Here is a 21,487-nt window from a genome sequence, read left to right on the forward strand (position 1 = left end):
GCTCTGCCCCCCAGAAGGGTCCGGCTGTCGGGGCGGCATCGCCAGGTGCCGTGTCAGGGAGGGCTCAGGCAGACGAGCTGGCAAAGTCGTCCGTGTCTCTTCTCGTCCCTTGGAACTGGAGTGCCGGGAGCCAGGTGGATTATTTTCTTTCTTTTAACCTCTTGTTTTGTCTGAAATAGTAGAAAAAAGTTCCCCTCGGCCGCTCAGGGAGGCACTGGCAGGGCCGAGCGGGCGGTCCCGGGGTCTAGATCGCGTTCTCGAAGATCTGCATGGAGCTCATGATGTCCTTGTCCTGGATGGGGGGGAGGGAGAGGTCAGAGCCCACGGTCCCCCTCCTCCCGTCGACCCCGGGGTGACCAGAGCTGTCCCCCATCTCTCCCAACCCCCCCCCAGCACGTCATTTTGGGACAGGACAAGGAACGGGGTTATGTCTCGGAGCCGGAGGCCTGGCAGTGAGGAGGAGGATGGTGCCAATGGCAAAGTACCTTCTGGCACGTCTCCAGGAACTCCTCAAAGGTCACCACGCCGTCGCCGTTCCTGTCCATCTTCTGCAAGGGAACAGCAGGGGCTCAGCAGGGACGTCCCTGTCCCCAGCGGTGGTGACAGCCCCGGCCTGTGACACGTGGCGGGGTTTGGTGGCCGCCGGGAGGGGACGAAGGGGGACGGTCTCACCTGGAAGAACAGCTCCACGTGCTCGGCGGGCGCGCTGTCCCTCAGGGTGGGGTGGGTGCAGCGCCCCATCATGTCGTAGATGGACTTCATGATCTCCAGCATTTCCTAGGAGGGGACAGAGGTGGGTCAGGGTGACACGAACCCTCCGAACGAGGGCACCCTTGTCCCCCAGCACCCATTTCCACCGTCCCCATCCCTCTGGGTGTCCCCCACGATGCTCCCCCCCTGCCCAGCCCCCTCCAGTCCTGTCCCTGTCCCCCCTGGTGTCACCTCCTTGGTGATGTAGCCGTCTTTATTAATATCGTAGAGGTTGAAAGCCCACTTCAGCTTCTGGTGCACCGTCCCCCGCAGCAAGACGGAGAGGCCGATGACAAAATCCTGCCGGCAGAACCGCGCCCGTGAGCGGGGACGTCCCACGGGCACCGTCAGCTCACCCAGACCCCGGGGACAGACCCTTGTCCTCCCCCGGCTCGGCCGTTTGCCCCCCTCCAATGGTGCCGCGGTGCCGCCATCGATCTCGGGATGCCCCCGGGGGATTTTTTTCCTATCGATCCCGTTTCTATTCTCGCTCGTAGCTATTTTTAATCGCGACGGTAAAACCGGCACCGGAGCCCCCCCCCCGCCCTCTACCAGCCACCCCTGCCGCAGTGCCTGGAACTCTCCCGGCACAGGCTCCCGCCATCGAGGAGATTTTGGCCGTGGCCGCTGCGCCGAGCTTTTATCTCCGACCGCACGCGAGCGAGGAGGAAGATCTGATGAATCACGCCGCCGGGCACGCTCACAGCCGGCTCGAGGAGCGCGGCGCCGGCAACGAGAAACCGGGCGCGGGAGCGCCACCGGGCCGCTCACCTGGAAGCAGAGAGCCCCGTTGCGGTCGGCGTCGAAGGCGTCGAACAAGAAGTGCGCGTAGGTGCTGGCGTCTGCGAGGGGAGGAAGAGGAGAGACGGTGAAGCCCCCGCCGCGGCACACGGGGGAGCGGGAGTTGGTGCTTTTCTCCAGAGGCAGCCCCCCCACACCGGTTTTGGGGGTCTCCCCGCCTCACCGCCTTGGGGGAAGAACTGCGAGTAGATGAGCTTGAAGGTCTCCTCGTCCACGAGGCCGCTGGGACACTCCTGGGGAGGAGAGTGGGCGCCCGGTGAACCCTGGCGCCACCAAAACCCACCCCCCCGCCCCGGCCCTGGCGGTGGGGGGGGGGAGGCTGGGACACTCCGGCGGGCCGCGTCCCCCCGACACTCACATTCTTGAAGCCGCGGTAGAGCGATTGCAGCTCCTTTTTGGTGAACTTGGTCTGCGCCAGCAGCTGCTCCAGCCCCTCGGGTTGGTGCCGGACGGCCGAGAGCTCCACCTCGACGTCGCCGCTGTCTGCCGGGAGACGCCAGCAAAGACCCCCCGCCGTGGGTCCGGCAGCTTCTCCGCCTCATCCCGCGCTTCATCCCGGGCTGTTTCCCACCCGGCTCCAACCCAAATCTCACCCCCCGAGGAGGAAAACCGGGGAGCTCCGGGTGAGGGAGAAGCCGCCCGACCCCGAGGGTTTCCCCAGGAGCCGCCGAAGCCGTTACCCGCCGCCGGGGCGCGGAGCATCCCGGAGCTGCCTCTCACCCTGACCCCGCTAATGCTGCCTCCCGCCCGCACCCGGCCTGGCGGAAGGTAATTAATAAATGATGGCTCATTAATAATTCCAGCTTGGGAAGCCCCTGCGGACCCGTTCAGCGCCGAGACGGGGATATCGGGAACTTCGGGCTGGGAAAAAACGGGCCAGGGTTGGGAAGAGGCTCCGCCGTGCCGCATCGGTAGGGACACCCCGGAAAACCCCGGGGTCCCCTGGGTGCTGCTGGGGGGGGGAGTGACCCCCCTGTCTCCCACCAAGCCGGGTTTTCCAGGGTGTGAAGGGGCACCCCCAATGGGGGTGGGATTGGGGGGCCCCAGCGACCCGTCTCAGGGGGATTTTGGGGGGTCGGTGGGGGATTGGGGTCCCCAGTGTCGCATCTTGGGGGGGTTTTGGGTTGGTGGGGGATTGGAGGTCCCTGGTGTCCCATCGCAGGGGGGTTTTGGGGTCAGTGCAGGACTTGGGGGTCTCCAGAGTCCCATCTCCAGGGGGTTTTGGGGGTCGATGTGGGATTGGAGACCCCCGATATCCCACCTCAGAGGGATTTGGGGGATCAGTGTGGGCTCGCAGGCCCCCAGCATCCCACCTCAGGAGGGGTTTGGGGGTTAACGCCGGCTCAGAGGCCCCCGACATCCCACCTCGGGAAGGTTTGGGGGTCACTGCGGGCTGGGGGGTCCCCGTCATCCTGTCTCCGGGGTTAACAGGGGCGTGGAGGCCCCCAGCACCCCCCCTCAGGAGGGCTCTGGGGGTCGATGTGGAGTTGGGGGTCCCCAGCATCCCCTCGGCGGGGTGTTTCGGGGGGGGGCTGGAGCCGGCCCAGCCCCTCGGGGAAGGTCAGAGCAAGGCTGGGCCATGACGCGGCAAGTGCGGGGGGCGGGGGGGGGGGGGGGCAGCCGGCTCCCCCCGCACCCCCAAACCCTCGGGCTTCACCCCCAAACCCTCCCCCAGGCAGTGTGCCCCCCCCAAAAAAAGCAGGTTTTACCCCACGGGGACCATTTATGGGCCCAACAGGTCCTTTAACCCAGGGGGGGACACTCCGAGATGTGGTGGGGGGCTGAAAATAAATTAAATTAATTAAATTTAATTAAAGGGGGGGGGCACACGCGGGGTTACCTTCCACGGAGATGGGCTCCAGGATGCCGAACTGCTTGAGGACGGCGATGAAGAGGAGGATGACCACGGCCACGGCGCACAGCTCCATGCCCTGGATGCCCATGGCTGGTGCGGTGCTGGGGTGGGGGGGGTGGAACCAGTGTCGGGGGATGTTTCCCCTCACCCCCACCCCCCCCCCGAAAAAAAAAAAAAAAAAAAAAAAAGCGGGGCACCCCGGGGTGGGGGTGAGGGTGTCGGCAGGCGGGTGCTGTCCCGGCGAGCGCTGGGGCGGGTGCGCGGGCCGGCCTGCGCCCTCCCTCCTGCCCTCCCCCCTTGGCACTCGCCCACGGCCCCCCCTCCAGCCCCACTATTGCTGGGATTTTTCCATATTTTCTCTTTTTTTTGTTTGGTTTTTTTTTCTATCCCCCCCCCCCCACCAGACAAAGGAGCCTGGCGGTGCCCCTCGCAGCACCCATAGGTGCTCCCTTCACCGCAGCGTGCAAAAATGGGGGGGGGGGGTGTGTCCCAAACTAGCATGGGGTAAAAAAAAAATTAAAAATAAATCTAGTTTTGGGCCCCCCCTCGGGAGGAGACGGGCGGTAATGCCCCCCCCCGCCCCGCTGCCCCTTGGGGGGGTGTTCAATCAGCGGCAATTAGCGCCGGGACGGTAACGAGCGGCGCGGATCGATGGCCATGAGTAAGCAGCTGAGCGTGGCTGAGGGAAGGGGTCCCCGGGGACCCCCCCGCGGGGGGAAACTGAGGCAGGAAGGGCGTGGGGGGCTGTCCCTGTCCCCCCAGGGCTGTCCCCTGTCCCTCTGGGCTGTCTGTCCCCGTCATCCCGGGGATGTCTGTCCCCAGTGTCCTGGGGTGGCCTCGTCCCCCAGGCCCCAGGGGCCTCTGTCCTCAGGGGTGTCGTGTCCGCGTGGGCCTCAGGGACATCTGTCCGTGTCCCCCTGGGGGTGTCCTGGCCCCACGGCCCTGGGGACATTGTCCGTGTCCCCCTGGGGGTGTCCTGGCCCCACGGCCCTGGGGACATTGTCCGTGTCCCCCTGGGGGTGTCCTGGCCCCACGGCCCTGGGGACATTGTCCCTGTCCCCCTGGGGGTGTCCTGGCCCCACAGCCCTGGGGCCATCTGTCGTCATCCCCCTGGGGATGTCCCATCCCCATGGCTCTGGGGACACCGTCCCCCTTCCCCCCAGGGTGTCCCCCCCAGGGTGTCCCCTTTCCCCTCCAGGGTGTCCCCATCGGCCACCCCCCATCACCCTCCCAGCTCCCAGTGACCCCTGGGGGCCGCACAGGGGGGCGGGGCCACGCTGCCAGGGGCGGGGCTTCCGCGCAAGGGGGCGTGGTTTTTGGGCTGAGGGGCGTGACGAGACTCGCCCACCGCCCCCAAGGGGCGTGGCTAAGCCGCGCGCGCGTCCCCCCCGCCGCGTCGTCACTTCCGCTTCCGCCGCCGCCACCGGAAGCGCCGTTTGCCGCCGCCGCCGCCGCCATGGCCTCAAGGTTACTGCGGGTGAGCGCGGCCCTGCGGCTGCTGCCCGCCGCCGCCTCCCGCGCCGCGCCCGCCCGCTGCCTCGCCGCCCCCGGTGAGCCGGTGGGGGGAACCGGGAGGGGACCGGGAAGGGGCGGGGGGAGGCGGCGCGGCGGCAGGTGGGGAGCGGGGCGCGACCTCCCGGTGTGACGGCGGTGCCCCGCAGGTGGCCTCGCCACGGATGAGGAGCAGGCGACGGGGCTGGAGCGGAAAGTGCTGGAGGCCATGAACAAGGGCCTGGTGAGTGCGGGGCGGCGGGGGGGGGCGGAGCCACCCGGGAGGGGGTTGGGGGGAGGTTGGTGTCCTGGGGGGGGGTCTCAGGGACAGGGTGTCCTTGGGGAGGGGTGAGGGCAGCGTCCGGAGGTGCCGCCCCGCCGAACTGTCACCAAAACGGGATAAAAGGACTTGGCGACACCGTGAGATGTGGATAAGCAGCTTTAGGGATGGCCGGGCGTGTCCCCTTTCCCCCCAGGGTGTCCCCTTTCCCCCCAGGGTGTCCCCTTTCCCCCCAGGGTGTCCCCTTTCTGCCTCAGGGTGTCCCCTTTCCCTGCAGGGTGTCCCTTCTCCCCCCACGGTGTCCCCCCCAGGGTGTCCCCATCCCCCCAGCGTGTACACACTCTGGGGGCCCGGCAGTCCCTCACCGACTCGTGTAACACGCTGGTCACACAGGAGGCAGCACATTAATCAAATTCACATCCATAAATATCATAATAATTCCCATAAATCATTTTCTTATTCCCACCTCTCTCCCGTCATCCGCCCTTGAGTCCTGAAAAGAGTCAGGGGGCTGCTTTTGCCACCACCACGGACGACTGACCTAAAGGACAGACCCTTGACTCCAGGATTTTGGGCTCACATTGGGATTTTTAACACGCTTCGAGGCCCTTTTCCCACACAAATTTTAAAACACACGTTTTAAAACCGTCCCGAGCGCTCGGTCCAACGCTGGCGCCTCGTCCCGCAGCGTGACTGGTCGGGTGGGGACGTTCAATTCGACATCTCTATAAAATTACACCACTATCTTTTATAAAAACTGATATTTCTGTGAGACTCCATTTAATTGATCATTCCTCATCAAAATCACCAAAAATCATCAACTCAAATTAATAATGAATTAGTAACGAACCCCTCTTTTCTCTGCCCCCCCCCCCCCCCCCGCCAGGACCCCTACAGCATGTTCCGGCCCAAGCGCTACGCGGGGACCAAGGAGGAGCCCAACCTCGTCCCCTCCATCACCAACAAGCGCATCGTGGGCTGCGTCTGTAAGTGGCCCCCCAAACCCTCCTCCCTGCCTCCCCTCTGTCCGTCTGTCTGTCCCACCCTCCTCTTCCTCCTCCCCCCTCCCCAGGCGAAGAGGACAACAGCTGCGTCATCTGGTTCTGGCTGCACCAGGGGGAGGCCCAGCGCTGCCCCTCCTGCGGCACCTACTACAAGCTGATCCCCCACGAGCTGCCCCACTGAGGCCTCAATGGGGTGGGGGGGAGGCTGCACTGACACACCCCCCCCACCCCCAGCACCCATTGGGGGTCCCGTGGGTCACACCGACACCCCCCAGCACCCACTGGGCATCTTCTGGGCCGAGCTGAGCCACCCCCGCCTCGCCCCACTGTGTGTGCCCCCCCCCCATAAAGAGTTTGTGTGTGTGGAAACCCGGACTCTGTCTGCGCTGGGGAGGGGGGGGCAGCACCCATGGGTGCGGCGGAGGCGGGGGGGCAGCCCCCATGGGTGCAGCAGGGTGGGGGGACTGGCTGTGGGGGGTGAATTTAAAGCTGTTGCTGTCATGAGTGGGGAGGAGACATGGGGGGTGGGAAGTGTTCATGACCTTGGAGCAGTATTTGGGGTGGGGGGACCCCACCTTCACTGTTCCCCTGAGGGGGGGGGTGGGGGGAGTGCTGGGAATGGGGTGGGGGGGGTCTCTGTCTCCCCCTGGTTGGGAAACTGCAAAGTAACTGCTTGGGAGCCTGGGGGACCCCCCCTCCCCAAAATATGCCCTCACCCACTGAGGGGGGGGCTGGGTGTCCCCCCCAGACCCCAAGTTGGATCACAGCCCCCCCCCCTCCACACAAGGTGTCCCCTCAAACGTGGGTCTGGGCTGTACCCCACCCCCAGCTCTACATCCTGGGGTGGGTGGGCTGTCTGTCTGTCTGTCCGTACGGGGGGGGGGGGGGGGGGCACAGCTGGACACAGTCCTCCCAGGTGGCCTCGCCCCACGGTGCCCACCCCGGTGTCAGAGCCCCCCCTGGGGCGCAGGGTGTCCCCTGACGCCATGTCACCCCAGCAGGTGGTCGGGCAGGCGCAGTGTCCCCGCGGTCACCCCCGTCCCCTGGAGATGGTCTCCAGCTCCTCCAGCACCTTCCAGGGGTCGAGGTGGGGCTGAGCCGGTGCCCGGTTGTTTTCCGGTGGCCCCCACCCCTCCCGAGCAGCCGCTGGCCCCCAAAAAAAGCTCTTTGTGGTCACAGAACCTGCCGGCGCCAGCTCCACCACCGACCGTTCACCCGTGGGACCTCCTCGGTCCCACCGATGGGGACAGTCCCCTCTGTCCCCAGAGCTTTTGATGTTCTCCAGGTGGCCCCGGCAGCACCGTTGGTGCCCACCCCCCCCCCCCCGCCGTGGTGGCCAAACCTCTCCGGATGACGGTGGCCCAGGGCTGGCTGGGCCCCCTGCTCGGCTCGGAGGCTTCCAGGTGACCCTATTCCGTGGGGCAGGAGCCTTCCTCCTGCTGCCGGGACCCTGCCCGCGGGTCCCAGCTGCTGCTGCTGGAGACAGTGGGAGCTGCCCCTGCCCCGGCAGCCGCTGCCCCGGGGGGGCCGGGAGGTGCCTTCAGGCCTCGGGAGGTCCCTGAGGGTCCCTGGAGGCCTCAGGAGACCCCAGGGCTCCCCGCAGCTTCCCCGAGGGCTCCAGGGAGGGCCCGGCGGCTGCCGGCTCTCCAGCGTGGCCCCCGTGTTGCTGACGACATCAGTGACGTCACGCTGGTCGCGCGTGATGTCACACATCCCGCTACCCGGCCGGAGGGGGGGCGGGTCCGTCCCCCCCCCCCGTCGCGCACGGCCAATAGGGACGGCGGGCGGCCCTGATTGACAGCCGTGAGCGGCGGGGCCGCCGGTGACGTCAGAGCGCTGCGCTGATGGGCAGGGCGCGCGCGGAGGGGGCGGGGCCTATCCCCGAGGGGCGGGGCTCCGGCGGCGCAAAGGGCGCACGGGGACGCGGTGGGCGGGGCCTTCTCCGCCCCACGTGACGCGGACCGGGAGGGGGGGGGGGGGCGGCGCGCGCGGCGGAGTGCGGCGGTGACGTCACCCCTGTCGCAGAGGGGCGGGGCGGGGCGCGGGGCCGCGCGCCGGAAGCGGGGCGGCGCGCGCGGAAGGGCCGGCGCGGGGCGGGCGGGCGGACAAGATGGCGGACGGGGACAGCGGCAGCGAGCGCGGCGGCAGCGGCAGCGGCAGCGGAGGGTTCGCGACCGCCCGCGGCGGAGGCGGCGGAGGCGGGTCCGGGTCCGGCGGCGGGTCCGGCGGCGGCGGCGGCGGCGCGGGCCCGGAGCAGGAGACGCAGGAGCTGGCCTCGAAGCGGCTGGACATCCAGAACAAGCGCTTCTACCTGGACGTGAAGCAGAACGCCAAGGGCCGCTTCCTCAAGATCGCCGAGGTGGGGGCGGGCGGCTCCAAGAGCCGCCTCACGCTCTCCATGGCGGTGGCCGCCGAGTTCCGCGACTACCTGGGCGACTTCATCGAGCACTACGCCCAGCTGGGGCCCTCCAGCCCCGAGCAGCTGGCCCAGGCCGCCGGCCCCCCCGGCGAGGACGGCGCCGGTCCCGGCCCCCGCCGCGCCCTCAAGAGCGAGTTCCTGGTGCGGGAGAACCGCAAGTACTACCTGGACCTGAAGGAGAACCAGCGCGGGCGCTTCCTCCGCATCCGCCAGACCGTCAACCGCGGCCCCGGTGGCCCGGGGGGGTTCCCGGGCGGCCCCCCCGGGCTGCAGAGCGGCCAGACCATCGCGCTGCCGGCCCAGGGCCTGATCGAGTTCCGCGACGCCCTGGCCAAGCTCATCGACGACTACGGGGGCGAGGAGGACGAGCTGGGCGGCCCCGGGGGCGGGGGGCCGGGCGGCGGGGGGCTCTACGGGGAGCTGCCCGAGGGCACCTCCATCACCGTGGACTCCAAGCGCTTCTTCTTCGACGTGGGCTGCAACAAGTACGGCGTGTTCCTGCGGGTGAGCGAGGTGAAGCCGTCCTACCGCAACGCCATCACCGTCCCCTACAAGGCCTGGGCCAAGTTCGGCAGCGCCTTCTGTCGCTACGCCGAGGAGATGCGCGACATCCAGGAGCGGCAGCGGGACAAGCTCTACGACCGACGCGCCGGACCGCCGGGCCCCGGCAGCGGCAGCGGCGCCGGCGACGACTCCGACGGCGACGACGTGGACGACGACTGAGCCCCCCCTGGCCTGAGCCCCGCCGCCGGCCGCCCCCCCCCCCATTTCCCCCAATCCACCCCTCCCGGGCCCACCCCGATCTCCCCCCCCCCGCGATGGGGGCGAAGGGGTCCCCAAAACCCTTCCCCCCCCCCCCCCGCCGCCGGAGACACCGACCGCGTCCCTCCCTCCTCCGGAGCCGCCACCGTCCCCCCCCCGCCGCGGGGGGACCCGGCCGCCCTCCTCCCCGCAGCCCCGAGGACTCGCTGCTTTGGTTTTGGGTTTGGTTTTTTTTTTTTGGGGGGGGGGGGGCTGGGGGGGGTCAGGGGGAGCCGCCGCCCGGATCCTCGCTCCTCTCCCGTGGTGCCCCCCCCCCGCCATCCCCAAAAGCCTCGAGCGAGCGGGAGCGTTGGGAAGCGAGAGCCGGGGCGAGGGGGGGCCGCGTTATCTGGACCAACGTCCGTTCTCTCTTCTTTTTCCCTTTATTTTCCTTTTTCTTTTTTTTTTTTTTCCCCTCCCCAGATATTTTTTTTTTCCTTTTTGGGTTTTTTTTGGTTTTTTTTTTTTTTTTGGGATGCAAACTGCTAAACTCCAGGCGCCCGAACTGGAACCCGCCCCCGAGCTAGCGCAAAGCTGGCAGGTTCCTGAAAATTAAGGAAGACTTTCTCGGTTTGATGATTTATTACGATTCCTCCCCCCCCCCCCCCTTCACCTCGTCCCTCTGAGCGCAGGGGGGGGTCACGGAGAGAGGCACAAAGCACAAGGAAAAAGCTCGACGGGACGCAAAGATCTTCCCCTTCTCTCCGGCCCGGGAAGGCCCCGGCCACGTTTCCTTCCCGTTTTACCGTTTCGCCGGGACCCACGGGCGCTAAAATCGGCCCCTTTCTCCTCTTCACCCGGATTTTAGTTTTTCTTCAGCAAAACCAACTCGCCGCCTTTCCTCAGTACCTCACGCCGGCGGCGGTGGCTCGGTAGCACTGGCGGGACTCCACACTCTGGCAGCTGGGGCCTTCGTGTTGGGGTTTTTGGGGTATTTTGGGGGTTTTTTCCTCTTTTTATTTTTTTTTTTTGGTTGTTTTTACCACCTGGCCGTACCAGCAGGCGCTGGCTCTGCCGCCTCGGCCAGCCGCGCCGGAGCCCGTGGGGTCCCTCCAGCCACCACCTCTCGTATTAAATGGATTTTTCCACTCTCAAATGCTTTTTTTTTTTTTTTTTTTTAGCTAAATCAACTCAATCCTGCCCTTTCCAGAAAGGTATTTTTTAGCCACGTTATCCCAGGAACTCTGAACTGAATGGGGTTCATCGCTCTTCATTCCAAAGTTTCAGGTCTTCTTCTCCGACGGTTTCTCCAGTTTTAGGACTCTTTTAATTAATTTTTTTCCGCTATTTTTTGGGAGCCTGCGCACGCCCGCCCTCCGATCTCAGCTGCCTTCTTAATTTATTGTCGTGGATCCCAGCGTCTCCGCTCGCTCCGTATTTATTGGGCAGCGAGGAATGGCCGGCAGCGACTCGTCTTCGCACGGCGGGAGGCGGCGGCGGGGCGGGGGGACGCCAACTCCGTCCCCTTCCTCGCCCCGAAACCCAGCGGAGCCCCGGGGGACGTCGTCTGTCCATCCGTCCGTCCGTCCTCCAGAACCCCATCCCGCCCTTCCCTGCCTCCGTAGCTCTTTTTAAAGGGATTTTTAAGGCGAATTTCTTCCGTTCATCCCGTTTTTAATTCTTCTCCGTCGCAAAGGACTGGGTTTCCTCACTCACACGGGAGCAATAGTCTTTTATCTCGATGTCCGAACCGCGTCCGTACTGTATTTTGTACCCTAAGGCAGCTCTTTCCAGTGACGTCCTGCTGTATTCACCCATCGGTCTGGTTTTGTGTTCGCTCGCCTTCGGTTCTTTGCCGCGGAGAAAACGATTAAAACGCCGCGGAAGGTTCCGGAAGGGGGGGGAGAGGGCGGCCGCCGCTCAGCCGCCCCGCCCGGCTCCGCGGCGATGGACTTGCCGGCGTTCGGCTGCAAAGACGCAGGCGGTACCTCTCCTTTTATTTTTGAAGAGGATGATATATATATATACATAAAAAAATATATATATATTCTTTTCTTTTTTTTTTTTTTTTGGCTGAATTGCGGTAATTTAGCCTTACCTTTCTACTCCGGGGTAGCGGCGGGGTCGCCGCCGGCCCGGCTCGGCTCTCAGTAGCCGCCAAGGAAGTATGTGGAAGAGGAAAAAAAAAAAAAAAAAAAGGCAAATAACGCCAAAAAAAAAAAAAAAACACTAAAACCAAAACATAAAAACAGGCCGCAGTGCCGCAGATGGCGTTCGCTCGGGCAACCAGAAGCGATGTATCTATGTACAGAAACCTTCCGCAGCTCCATTTGACCTTCCAGCAAACGGGTGAGAAGAGCAGAGCGCGTCGGGGGAAGGAAAAAAAAAAAAAAAAACGCATCAAAAAATTATGATAAAAATCCGAAAAAAAAGTTTTTTTAACGTGCCAGCGGCCGGCGAGAGCGATTCGGAGAGGTGGGCGGCCAAGCCTCGGGTGTGAGCGAGGACTCGGGTGGTTTCTGCGAGGAGAAGGGGGGGTGGGTGGGTTTTTGGGTGAGATTTGGGTTGTTTTGCTTTTTTTCCAGTTGGTTTGGCCTGCGGACGGCGGGCTGGGGGTGCCGAGAGCGGGGGAGCCGGCGGGGAGCCCCCCCCACCCCCCGAAAAGTTCCCCGAGGAAAGCGGGACGACGGTTACGCCGGCGGCGGAAACACCGGCCGGGGCGCGGGGGGTTCGTCGACGCGCGCGGCAGGGCGGAGGGTTTGGCTGTTCCCTTCTCTCTATATATATGTATATACACATCTCTGCGTGCGTGTGTATATATATGAGATTTGGTTGGGAGGTTTTTGGTTTTTTTGGTTTGGATTCTGTAGAAAACGGGCAAATTGCTTTTTTTTTTTGGTTTGGTTTTTAACCGGAAAGGGGTGGGGGGAAAAAAAAATATCCCAAATTCATGGAGCTTCCAGATTTCTGTTGCCCCAGAAGGGACGGTTTGAGAGCGCGACTGTCGCTGTACAAAAATATTGTAAATCTTGTATAGCGCCCCAAAATCGATGTAAATACCCAAAACGTCCGGGCTGAGAGCCGGGAGCCGTCGGTGGCTCCGTTAAAAGTTAAAACCGCTCTAATTTTTCCGCCCCGCCCCCCCCCCCCCCCCCCAAAGAGAAAAATATGGAAGAAAATCAGAATTATCCTGCCTTGTTTCCAGCTGTTTTGGGGTCACGGGCACGAGAATCCCCTCGTGGTCCCTCGCTGCCGGCGGAGGACGACGCGGGGGCAGGTGACTGGTCCCCAGGGCTGCCGTGCCGGGGAGAGCGGCGGTTTCTCTTGTTGGTGATTAAAAAAAAAAAGCAAAAAAAAAGAAAAAAAAAAAAAGCAAAAAAAGAAAAAAAAAAGCAAAACCCCTCGCCGGCTTCTCTTTTAAAAAAGAAAAAAAATTTAAAAAAAAAAGGAAAAAATAGGAAAAAAAAAAAAAAAAAAGAAGCGTGAGCGAGTGATGACGGTACTTGAGCTGATGCACAAGGAATCTCTCAGCAGATATTCGCCGCCGCGCTCGCCGCGTTCCCGGGGGGCGGCTCGGCGGGCGCTGGCAGGGGTGTTCCCGGTGGGGCGAGGCTCGGCCGTAGGCGCCGTCGCCCTCCTCTTCCTCACGGAGCCGGTCGAGCCAGCGGCGCCCGCGCCAGGCGGGCGTTGGGTGCGGCGGCGGCGGCGGATCCTCGGTCCGGGCCCCGGGAGGGAGCGGAGCGGCCGGTGAGGGGCACGGCACTGGCCGCGGTGGCAACCGTCGGCGTCTCCGTGGCGGTTTGGGGTTGCCCGGGAGGCCCCGGGGGTTTCAGCAGCCGCACGGAGAGCGGGTGCGGAGGGAAAACATCGGCGCGGGAGAGAGCCGGGAAGTGGCTTCGGCCAATATCTGCTGAGAGACCAAAACGTTCGCCCCGAAGTACCTTGATGACGAAAGAAGAAAGTTTTATTCCTCTTATTTTTTTAATGAAAGAAAAACAAAAAATAAAGCAAACCATGCACTTTAGGCGGCCCAGCGTGGGGCTGCCGGCGCCCGGGGGGGGGTCCCGTCCCCCCCCTCTCCCTTCCTCTGCGGCCGGCGGGGCGGCTTCGGGAGACGCCGGGGAGCGGCCGGCGGTTGCCGAAGGCAGGTCCTGGATTTTACCACTAGCAAAGACGACGCCCGACGTGACGAACTCCTCATGCTAGCGAGCACTCCTTACCGTAGCAGATTTTTGCAAATGGAGTTTTACAAGTCTATATTTAAAGAATTGTATGTTTGTAACAAATAAAAAGTATGCGGAAAAGTGAATGAAAAACCCAGCCCGACCCCGTCTCGCTCCTTTGGGGGGGGATCGCGGGGTCCCCGACTGTCCCTCAGGGGGGTCTCCCCGGTGCCACCGTCTCCGTAGGGGATGGGGTGGTCCTGTGGGGTTGGGGGGTGTCTTGGGGACCCTCAGGGCTCCAGCAGGGGGGTTGGGACAGCACAGAGGGGGCCGCCTTGTCCCCGAGCAGTGCTCTGTCACCAGGGGGGCACCGCGGGGAGCTGGGGGGGGGTATGTTGGGGTGCAAGGGGAGGGAGGAGGGTTGGGCACGGCACATGCATGTTGCGTGTGTCACGGCTCACACAGGCGTGCACAGACCGGCCCGGCGAGGCGCGTGCGCGAGGCGGGGTGTTGCGCCGTGCACACGCGGCGGCGTGGCGTGCCGGGCCCACGCCGGGCAGGGTGTCGGGGGTCCCGTGCCGCCCCCCCACCACGGCAGCCAGCCCGCGCCTGGCCGGCACGCGGTGACGCAGGCGCCGCAGCCCACTCCGCATTTAGCTCTGCGGCTCCCTGCGGGCACGGGCTCATCTGAGGACACGAGCGGGAACCGCCTGCGCATGAGCCGCTGCCGCCCGCCGCGGCACCGCAACCCCGCCGCCGCCTGTCCCTGGCGCCACAGGCCTGACCCCAGCCCCGGGAGGGGGGGGGGGGGCTGGGTCCCCACGAACCGGGGTCCCCGGCCCCTCGGGGAGCAGCTGGCGGCATCCCCGGGGACACCGTCCCGCACGTCCCCTGGATGCCGGGGTGGGCAGCTGCTCCGGAGCCGCGGGGGGTTGTGGGGGGATCGCTGGGGACAGCTGGGGCGCCCCGGCTATGGCAGTTGCTGCCTGCGGGGCAGGTGCAGGCAGCATTCCCTCCGGGGAGCAGCTGCGGGGTTGGGGGGGGGGCTCCTTGCCCGCAGCCCCCCCCAAGTCCCCCCCGTGGCAGCTGCGGCGAGTGCCCCCCACACCCCGCTCAGTGCTGGAGGGGTGGGGCGTGAGCCCAGCGACACCCGGGGTGGGACAGTGACAGTGGCAAAGGTGCCTTCCTCGTCTCCCTCCTCCTCCTCCCTGGCCCAGCGCTCCCCTACCTGCTCTCTCTCGTCTCCTCACTGGGCAGAGCCAAGGGGCAGGGCAGGCTCCAGAGCTCCTTCCACCATCCTGAGGCGAGGGCTCCGCTGCGCAAGGGCCTGCATTAAGCTCCCGAAGCTGCTCCTGCTCACCATCAACCCTCACTCTCTAAAATCCCGTCTCTTATAAAATCAAACTTAGCACGTAAATCAGGTTTGATTTGACGCTGGAACGGGCTCACCGTGAGTTTTTGTTTCCCGTGACACGCTCTTCCCTCACGCAACACCAACCCCACTCCCCATGACAGTCTGGACTAGGACGTTTTGGGGGTCTTTTTGGCCATATTTTATTCCTGCTGTTACCAGCAATCGACCCTCTTTCCTCTCAACATCCCCCCGTGCCCCAGCCCAAATCCCCACCCCGGGGCTGACGGAGCCAGCCTGTGTTACCTCACTGCTGCTGCCCTTCTTATCCTACAGGACAGGACCAGCCTTTATTTCAGTTATTTCCTGAAAAACACACAGGGAAGGACTCAAAAGCACCGCTTGCCTGAACCACCACCGGGCCTCCGCGCCACCTGAAAGGGATTCCCCTCAGCTCGGTGCTGCCCACGCCGGCAGCTGCCTCCTCCAGGCACTGGGCTGGCACAGGCACCAGCCTGGCTGGGCCAAGCGCAACGGTTTCTAACAGAAGTTTAAGTCTTTCTAGGCTGCGCCTCAGGCCTGAGCCTTTCAGTCGGCCGTGGGGGTGATGACAGGGCCAGGGCCAGACCGGGAGCGGGCAGGCAGCGATACCCGGGCTGTGCCCGGAGCGGCCCTACAGAGGCCGCGGGCCCCTGGGACAGCCGGGCCCTGTCAGGAGCCGAGCCCCGGCGGCCTGCGGGGAACCTCGGCCCACGACCGTGCAGGCGCGGCGGGACCCGCCTAACGGAGGCCGTGCCCGCAGCGCGGAGCCTGGGGACGGCCGGTACCGGCGGCAGCACCGGGGGAGCCCCCCCCTCCGCTCCGCGCCGCCCCGCTCCCCTCAGCGCCGCATCCTCCCCCTCCCCCGCTCCGCGCAAACAAACAACACGGGGGGGCGGGGGGAGAGAATGGGCGGGAAAGGCATCTCTCCTCCCATTGGCTCCGCGAGCTGTCTGTCTTCCCAGCCCCGCCTCCCACGGGATGTCAGCTTTTTCTATTGGTAGGCGGTCACGTCACTCCGCTGCATCGCCCACCGACTCGGAGCCGCCGGGCACGCCCCCCGCCCTCACCCCTGCGTGCCGTGTGCAAAGGAAAAACAGCCGTTAAACGGGCCGCGGGGCGGGGCCAGCGAGGGAGCAAGAAGCGGCGTCGGGATTGGTGGCGGTCGGATGTTCAAACTAGGATGGGGCGTCGTTATTGGTTCGTTGTCGCCGTGGCAGGCCGTGCTCTCTCGTTTTCGGGTGGGTTATTGTCTGACGGCTCCTGAGGCAGCTTCGGCGCGGACTCAGGGCCAGAGCTCAGGCGGCAGCGGCGGCACCATGGTGAGGGGTGGGGGCGGCGGCGGCCGGGCTCGGTCCGGCTCTTCTGGGGGTGCGGGGGTGGCTCCGGGACCGGCGCCGGTGGGAGGCTGAGGCCGGGAGGCGCCGCTTTCCCGCCGGGTCGGGGCGGCTGGCCGCAGGCCCGGGGGTGACAGGGCCGCCCGGTGGGGGCTGGAGCCGCCGCTGTCAGCGGGGAGCCGCGCCCGGGGTCGCGCGAGACGCCGGGGGGGTAACGGGCGGCTCCTCTGCCGGGTTCTGTCACCGATCCGTGACCTTGGGCACGGCGCCGCTCCCTGCCCTTCCCGGGGGGCTCCCCCGGGCAGCCTCCCGTTGACGAGGCGCCTGGAAGTGCGCGGAAAACCGCTTCCCCCCCCGCCCCGCGCTCCCCGGGGCCGCCGCCGTTGTGTAACCGAAGCTTCTCGTGGTGAGGCCCTTCGGGAGAGGGTTTGTGCCGGTTCCCGAAAGCCCGGCCCCGCCGATCGGGCCGGGGTGAAGCGAGCGGCAGAGCCGGCGACTCCCTTGTGCTGTCAAAGCTTCCCCGGGGAGGCTGGGAGACGCCGTGACTGCCACCGGTTACGGTTTTGGAGGGAAACTGCTTCTTTTACAGCTACTTTCCGCTCTTATATATTTTAAAAGTTGATCGTGGAATAAGGAAGTGACTGTCAGGGGCATAAAACGCTTCGAGTGAGGAGCGAGTGGCCTGGAGGGCGCCTGTCAAGCGGCCCGCCCGCCCCAGGTAGCCCCTGCCCCAGGCAACGTTTGGTTTCCATGGTTTAGACTCTAACCGACATCTCTGTGTGCTCTCGGCAGAGCTCGCTGGTGGCTTCCCAAGGAAAAATCTGCTTCCGTGGGGAGGGGAAGGCTGGGGTTTAATCCTCCCCGGTGCCTCACTTGCGTGGCCTGGAAGTCACGGTTGCGGGGTCTGTAACTGTCGTTTAGGATACGAGGAGGTTCCCGAGCGGGAGATAAGGGCCCCGATCGCAGAGGGTTAACGCGGAAACGAGATTATGCAACGCAGCAGAAAACTTGCACTCAAGGATAACTTGTGGCAGAGAGTTAACATGGAAACGGGAGGAACGCAGAGGGTTAAGATGGAAACGAGATTATGTAACCCTCGGAAAACTTGCTCTCAGGGAGATCTTGTAACGTGACAATAGATAAAAAGTTACTTTTTGAAGTACTTTAGTCCTGTTTGAAGCAACAAGAAGGAGGAAAACAAAAAAAAAAAAAGTCGTTTGCCTGCTGTGGGAGACCCAGCGTGTTCAAGGCAGGGAGGTTTTGATGTGGGAACGTGCTTCCAGCGAGTGACTTCTGCGGGGAGAAGGGAAGGAGCCGCTGCGTGTCTGTGCCCCTCAGCGCGGTCCCCTCCGGATGAAGGAGCGAATCGCTGCTGTCGCCGACCCGACCGAGCCTCTGCGAGCGCCGCGTCCCGAGGGAGAGAAGGAAACCTCTGCGCTGTGAACGTGATGCTCATCGAGGAGCCCTCGTTCCTCTGCCGGGACCGTGCTCGGGAGGGGGATCAGCTTCTGCAGCGAGCTGGTGCTGGGTCAACGGTGGGAAACTGCTGTAGCGTTTCCTCTGCAAACCCCGCAGAGGGTTTAGGCGCTGGTGAAGATGGAGACAAACGTCAGGACTTCCGCTGTGAGGCTTTTTCTTTCCTCTTTTTAGTCAAATATCGTGTAAAGAAGCATCAGATGGGCAGCTGCCGGCTGGAAGACTTGACGGAGAAGTGGGAAAGTTCACAGCTGGCTGATAAAAGCCCTCGGTGTGAACAGCCAGGGCTTTTCCCAGAGCTCTCTTTTATTTCTAGAGCAAGGAAAATCCACAAATCCCCCTTCTTGATTTTTTTTTTAAAGTTTACTGAGTGATGTTTTCTACTGATAAAAGTAACTCCTGATGCTTCACCGCAGCAAAGGCAGCGTCGAGTGAGCACTTCAAAGCGTTTCTGGACACGTCTCCGAGTCATCCCTCAGCCGCTCTCCTAACAAACCAGAGCCAACCTCTTCTAAAGACAAGACACTCCTGCCCTGGCGTTGGTTGCCAAAATGCCGCGCGGGTTTGCCGGGTGCCAGCGTTCCCGTGGCCAGATCTCCCTGGCGAGGAACCCACCCTGCTCAGTGCCGCAGGACACCGGCCCAGCTCTCCTGCCGACCTCACCCAGCGCCGCTCCACTTGTTTTATTGACTCTGGATTAAATATTTCCCCCTTGTGACTTTTTTTTTTTTTAAATTTTTTTTTACTGTTTGAGTTTACGCTGGGCCGGCGCTCCCCAGGTGAGGTAAGCGCATGGTGATAACTCCCACCCTGCTGGGACAGGACGTGGATCTTGGACAGCCCCGTGTTAAGCCGGTGTCTTATTTTAAGGATTAACGTGTTCAATTAGCATCACCTCGTTCTCCTGGGGATTGCTGGATCCTGTGGTTTCTCCTAAATGAGCGGGAAGGGCTGGTGACAGCTTTCAGCTCCCTCGCAGCCAGCTGTAATTCCTCCTTTTTTAGAAGGCGATGGAGATTGTTGGGTCAATCCGTGGTGTAAAACCGGGGATTACAGCCCTCCAGCGTGTTTTGGGGCTCCCTGCAGTGGCTGTACGGGGGCTTCTCTGCTCATTGTGGGCTGGGAGACTTAATTTTGGGGGTTATAGTTGCTGTTGTTTCTTAAACAGACCAGATTTTGGGTAGATAAGGTGGTCTTTAACGTGCAGGGTGCAGGCTCTGTCTGACTGCCCTGCTGGGTTGCCAGCTGCTCTCACTTCATTAGAACTCTCGTTAGCGATTAGTCATGTCACGCTTTCTTTCCATATCCCTTGAATCGACCCATTTCCTTAAGGCAGATGTGAGAGAACCTGGCAAACCCACATTCCATTCTTCCTCATTTCTCAGCGTGGCTTCCAAACTCTTGCGCTTTGGGGTTCCACCTGCCCTCTGCTACACGATTTTTATTAAATCTGTGATTTCTGGAGCTCCCTGATGATTTTTCCACTCCGGACCAGGAAGGGAATTGAATCCTTGAATCCTTCAGGCCTGGGCTGCAAATTCCTACGTACAGAAACAGCATCCTGCCTTCAGAGAAAAGGAGTCTGAAATCTGACTGTTCTCACAGCGGCTGCTGGGGGGGGAAAAAAAAAAAAAGGGTTCTTTGGGCTGTTTTCCCCCTGTTTGGTGTTTTCTGGGAAATAATGGGAATAGTGGGAAATGAGAGACACGTGGGGTGATAAAGCAGCTGCCGCATCCCTCAAACCCTCCATGTCCCCTCGAATTCACCTTGTTTGGAGTCGTTTGCGAGGCCACAAGTTTCCTGCGGTGGCAGAGAGTGTGTTTGCCTCTGGATTATAGTGCAGCAGGTCTCTCTGGATTAATTAAGGTTAATTAATGGGCGTGTTTCTCTCTCACAGGCTGGTGGTAAGGCGGGGAAGGACAGCGGGAAGGCCAAGGCGAAGGCGGTGTCGCGCTCACAGAGAGCTGGACTGCAGGTAAGGCGCAACGGTGCCCGCTGGTTCTCCCATCTCATCATAAAATGTGAATTTCTGAGTAAAACTTCCACTTCTGGCAGGCAGGTTGCCCCAAACCCTCTTTTTTTGGGGGTTGAATACTTGGTGTTTTGTGATTTGTGTTGTCGTTATGATGGGGGCCGCTGGGCTCGCAGGGGCTGTTTGCTGCCGTGTCCTGACTCAGGCAGGATCTGTCTCTCCTCCGGAGAGGGTGTGAGGATTAATTGGGATAATTATTGTGAAATCCCATGGAAACGTGTGTGGGGGAGGATCTGCTGTGAAGTCGGTCCCGCGTGTCCCTCGTTAAAGCTCTCCTCGTTACAGGAGCTCCGTAGACATGCGGGGTGGGAAATCACTTGAGCCAAAATTAGCAGCGTACAGTGTAATTATGCAAATGTGTTAACGAGGTTACTCCCACTCCAGTTCCCTGTGGGTCGGATCCACAGACACTTGAAGACTCGCACCACCAGCCACGGGCGAGTGGGTGCCACCGCCGCTGTCTACAGCGCCGCCATCCTTGAGTACCTCACCGCCGAGGTAGGTCCCTGCGCTTGCCTTCCTCCGTTAAAAAAAAAATAAAACGAAATAATCGTTTCCCTCGGGATCCCGAGCGTCTTCCCCGATTTCTCGGCAGGTGCTGGAGCTGGCGGGCAACGCTTCGAAGGATCTCAAAGTCAAGCGGATCACTCCCCGTCACTTGCAGCTGGCGATCCGTGGCGATGAAGAGTTGGATTCCCTGATCAAAGCCACCATCGCTGGCGGAGGTGGGTGTCGTCCTCGCTGTCCCCTTTCCTCCCTCCTGTCCCTAACTGGGAATTTTAGTGAGAAGAGGGGGGGGGGGAAAAAAAAACATGGGAAAACACACAGGAATTTGTGATAAATACCAGAGGCTCGCTGCTTCCCTGGATCCAGCGGGGGGGGACGCAGCGAGCGTCCCCTGGGAATTGAGGATTTCCTGGAGCTTTTTTGGGGGAAGTCTGCGAGTATCTGACGGGAATCCTCCTCCTCTCTCCACAGGTGTCATCCCCCACATCCACAAGTCTCTGATCGGAAAGAAGGGACAACAAAAAACAGCGTAGAGAGGAAAAAGAAAAAAAAAAAAAAAAAGAAAAAAAAAAAAAAAAGGCCCACTCCCTCCCGTCGTCGTACTGTACCTGGGACAGAAGAAATCTTGGGGATACGTGGAATTTTTTTTTTAAGGAATAGTTCAAAGGAAGAGCATAGACAACTGACTGTAGAGAGGAGAAAACATTGGTCTGGGCTTTAGATTCAAAGTTTGACACAAAGTTGTACCTTGTCAGGTGGCAGCAGCTGGGGTGGTGGTCGAGGGGCTCGGCTGCTCCCCTGGGTTTTATACAAAAATGGAACGGATAAACCATTTTTTACAAAAAAAAAAAAAAAGCGCACTTTTGCTGTGGTGTTGGCATAGGGGGGAAGGCGCCGGGGGGTTTTGGGGCTCCCTGGGGGTTAAGTGTAGGGGGAGGTGATAGCCAGGCCTCCCCCGACCGCCATCACATGCAAATTTGTCCCCGCCCCCTAATTATACCCTGAGCTGCGCTGCCCTGCCTGTATGCAAATAGGGAGGGGAGGGGCCTCCCCAGGGCTCCGCCCCCCACCCCACATGGCCGGGGTGTCCCGGGCCCCGCCCCTGCTGGCTCCGGGGCAGGGCAGGGGTGTCCGTCTGTCCTGGGCAGCGGGGTGCTGGGTGTCTGTCCTGAGTGTCCGCCTGTCCTGGGCAGGTGGGTCTCAGGGGTCTGTCTGCTCTGGGCATAGGGGTGGCACGTGGC

The 21,487-nt window shown here is 62.6% G+C and overlaps 4 protein-coding genes across 8 annotated transcripts; 3 read left to right on the forward strand and 1 right to left on the reverse strand.

Annotated features, from left to right (window-relative positions):
- Window positions 1-116: 116 nt before the first annotated feature.
- Window positions 117-4,056, reverse strand: KCNIP3 (potassium voltage-gated channel interacting protein 3). Of its 4 annotated transcripts, XM_074807981.1 has the most exons (8): window positions 3,392-4,056; window positions 1,910-2,034; window positions 1,715-1,784; window positions 1,522-1,592; window positions 943-1,050; window positions 673-777; window positions 486-548; window positions 117-292 (listed from the first exon to the last, which is right to left on the reverse strand). In XM_074807981.1, the coding sequence occupies exons 1-8, from the start codon at window positions 3,492-3,494 to the stop codon at window positions 245-247; spliced, it is 693 nt and encodes a 230-aa protein (XP_074664082.1). In that variant the 5' UTR covers window positions 3,495-4,056; the 3' UTR covers window positions 117-244. The 4 variants fall into 4 exon arrangements, with proteins under 4 accessions (XP_074664082.1, XP_074664081.1, XP_074664078.1 ...); XM_074807980.1 differs by having other exon boundaries at window positions 160-548; XM_074807978.1 differs by having other exon boundaries at window positions 164-292; window positions 486-777.
- A 751-nt stretch (window positions 4,057-4,807) lies between these two features.
- On the forward strand, window positions 4,808-6,550 carry COX5B (cytochrome c oxidase subunit 5B). Its single transcript, XM_074807987.1, has 4 exons — window positions 4,808-4,956; window positions 5,068-5,141; window positions 6,064-6,163; window positions 6,250-6,550. The coding sequence occupies exons 1-4, from the start codon at window positions 4,863-4,865 to the stop codon at window positions 6,360-6,362; spliced, it is 381 nt and encodes a 126-aa protein (XP_074664088.1). The 5' UTR covers window positions 4,808-4,862; the 3' UTR covers window positions 6,363-6,550.
- A 1,737-nt stretch (window positions 6,551-8,287) lies between these two features.
- On the forward strand, window positions 8,288-13,661 carry PURB (purine rich element binding protein B). The gene has a single exon (XM_074807970.1). The coding sequence runs from the start codon at window positions 8,292-8,294 to the stop codon at window positions 9,321-9,323; it is 1,032 nt and encodes a 343-aa protein (XP_074664071.1). The 5' UTR covers window positions 8,288-8,291; the 3' UTR covers window positions 9,324-13,661.
- Window positions 13,662-16,025: 2,364 nt separating this feature from the next.
- Window positions 16,026-21,106, forward strand: LOC141915981 (histone H2A.V). 2 transcript variants are annotated; one of them, XM_074807985.1, is made up of 5 exons: window positions 16,026-16,135; window positions 19,605-19,682; window positions 20,124-20,237; window positions 20,335-20,464; window positions 20,718-21,106. In XM_074807985.1, exons 1-5 carry the CDS (start codon window positions 16,064-16,066, stop codon window positions 20,777-20,779), a joined length of 456 nt encoding a protein of 151 aa, XP_074664086.1. In that variant the 5' UTR covers window positions 16,026-16,063; the 3' UTR covers window positions 20,780-21,106. The 2 variants fall into 2 exon arrangements, with proteins under 2 accessions (XP_074664086.1, XP_074664085.1); XM_074807984.1 differs by having other exon boundaries at window positions 16,049-16,216.
- Window positions 21,107-21,487: the final 381 nt, after the last annotated feature.

The sequence above is a fragment of the Strix aluco genome, chromosome 28 (genome assembly GCF_031877795.1).
Source record: "Strix aluco isolate bStrAlu1 chromosome 28, bStrAlu1.hap1, whole genome shotgun sequence".
Lineage (NCBI taxonomy): Eukaryota > Metazoa > Chordata > Aves > Strigiformes > Strigidae > Strix > Strix aluco.

Bases quoted from the DNA above. Each gene is read 5' to 3' on its own strand.
- KCNIP3 (XM_074807977.1), bottom strand. From the start codon at position 3,494: ATGGGCATCCAGGGCATGGAGCTGTGCGCCGTGGCCGTGGTCATCCTC. The intron at 2,035-3,391 runs GTAACCCCGCGT...GTCTCCCGGCAG, and splicing joins GGAGCCCATCTCCGTGGAAG to ACAGCGGCGACGTCGAGGTG. The intron at 1,785-1,909 runs GTGAGTGTCGGG...TCTCCTCCCCAG, and splicing joins TCTACCGCGGCTTCAAGAAT to GAGTGTCCCAGCGGCCTCGT.
- COX5B (XM_074807987.1), top strand. From the start codon at position 4,863: ATGGCCTCAAGGTTACTGCGGGTGAGCGCGGCCCTGCGGCTGCTGCCC. The intron at 4,957-5,067 runs GTGAGCCGGTGG...GGTGCCCCGCAG, and splicing joins CCGCTGCCTCGCCGCCCCCG to GTGGCCTCGCCACGGATGAG. The intron at 6,164-6,249 runs GTAAGTGGCCCC...CCCCCTCCCCAG, and splicing joins GCGCATCGTGGGCTGCGTCT to GCGAAGAGGACAACAGCTGC.
- LOC141915981 (XM_074807984.1), top strand. From the start codon at position 16,064: ATGTTCAAACTAGGATGGGGCGTCGTTATTGGTTCGTTGTCGCCGTGG. The intron at 19,683-20,123 runs GTAAGGCGCAAC...CTCCCACTCCAG, and splicing joins CACAGAGAGCTGGACTGCAG to TTCCCTGTGGGTCGGATCCA. The intron at 20,465-20,717 runs GTGGGTGTCGTC...CTCTCTCCACAG, and splicing joins AGCCACCATCGCTGGCGGAG to GTGTCATCCCCCACATCCAC.
- PURB (XM_074807970.1), top strand. From the start codon at position 8,292: ATGGCGGACGGGGACAGCGGCAGCGAGCGCGGCGGCAGCGGCAGCGGC.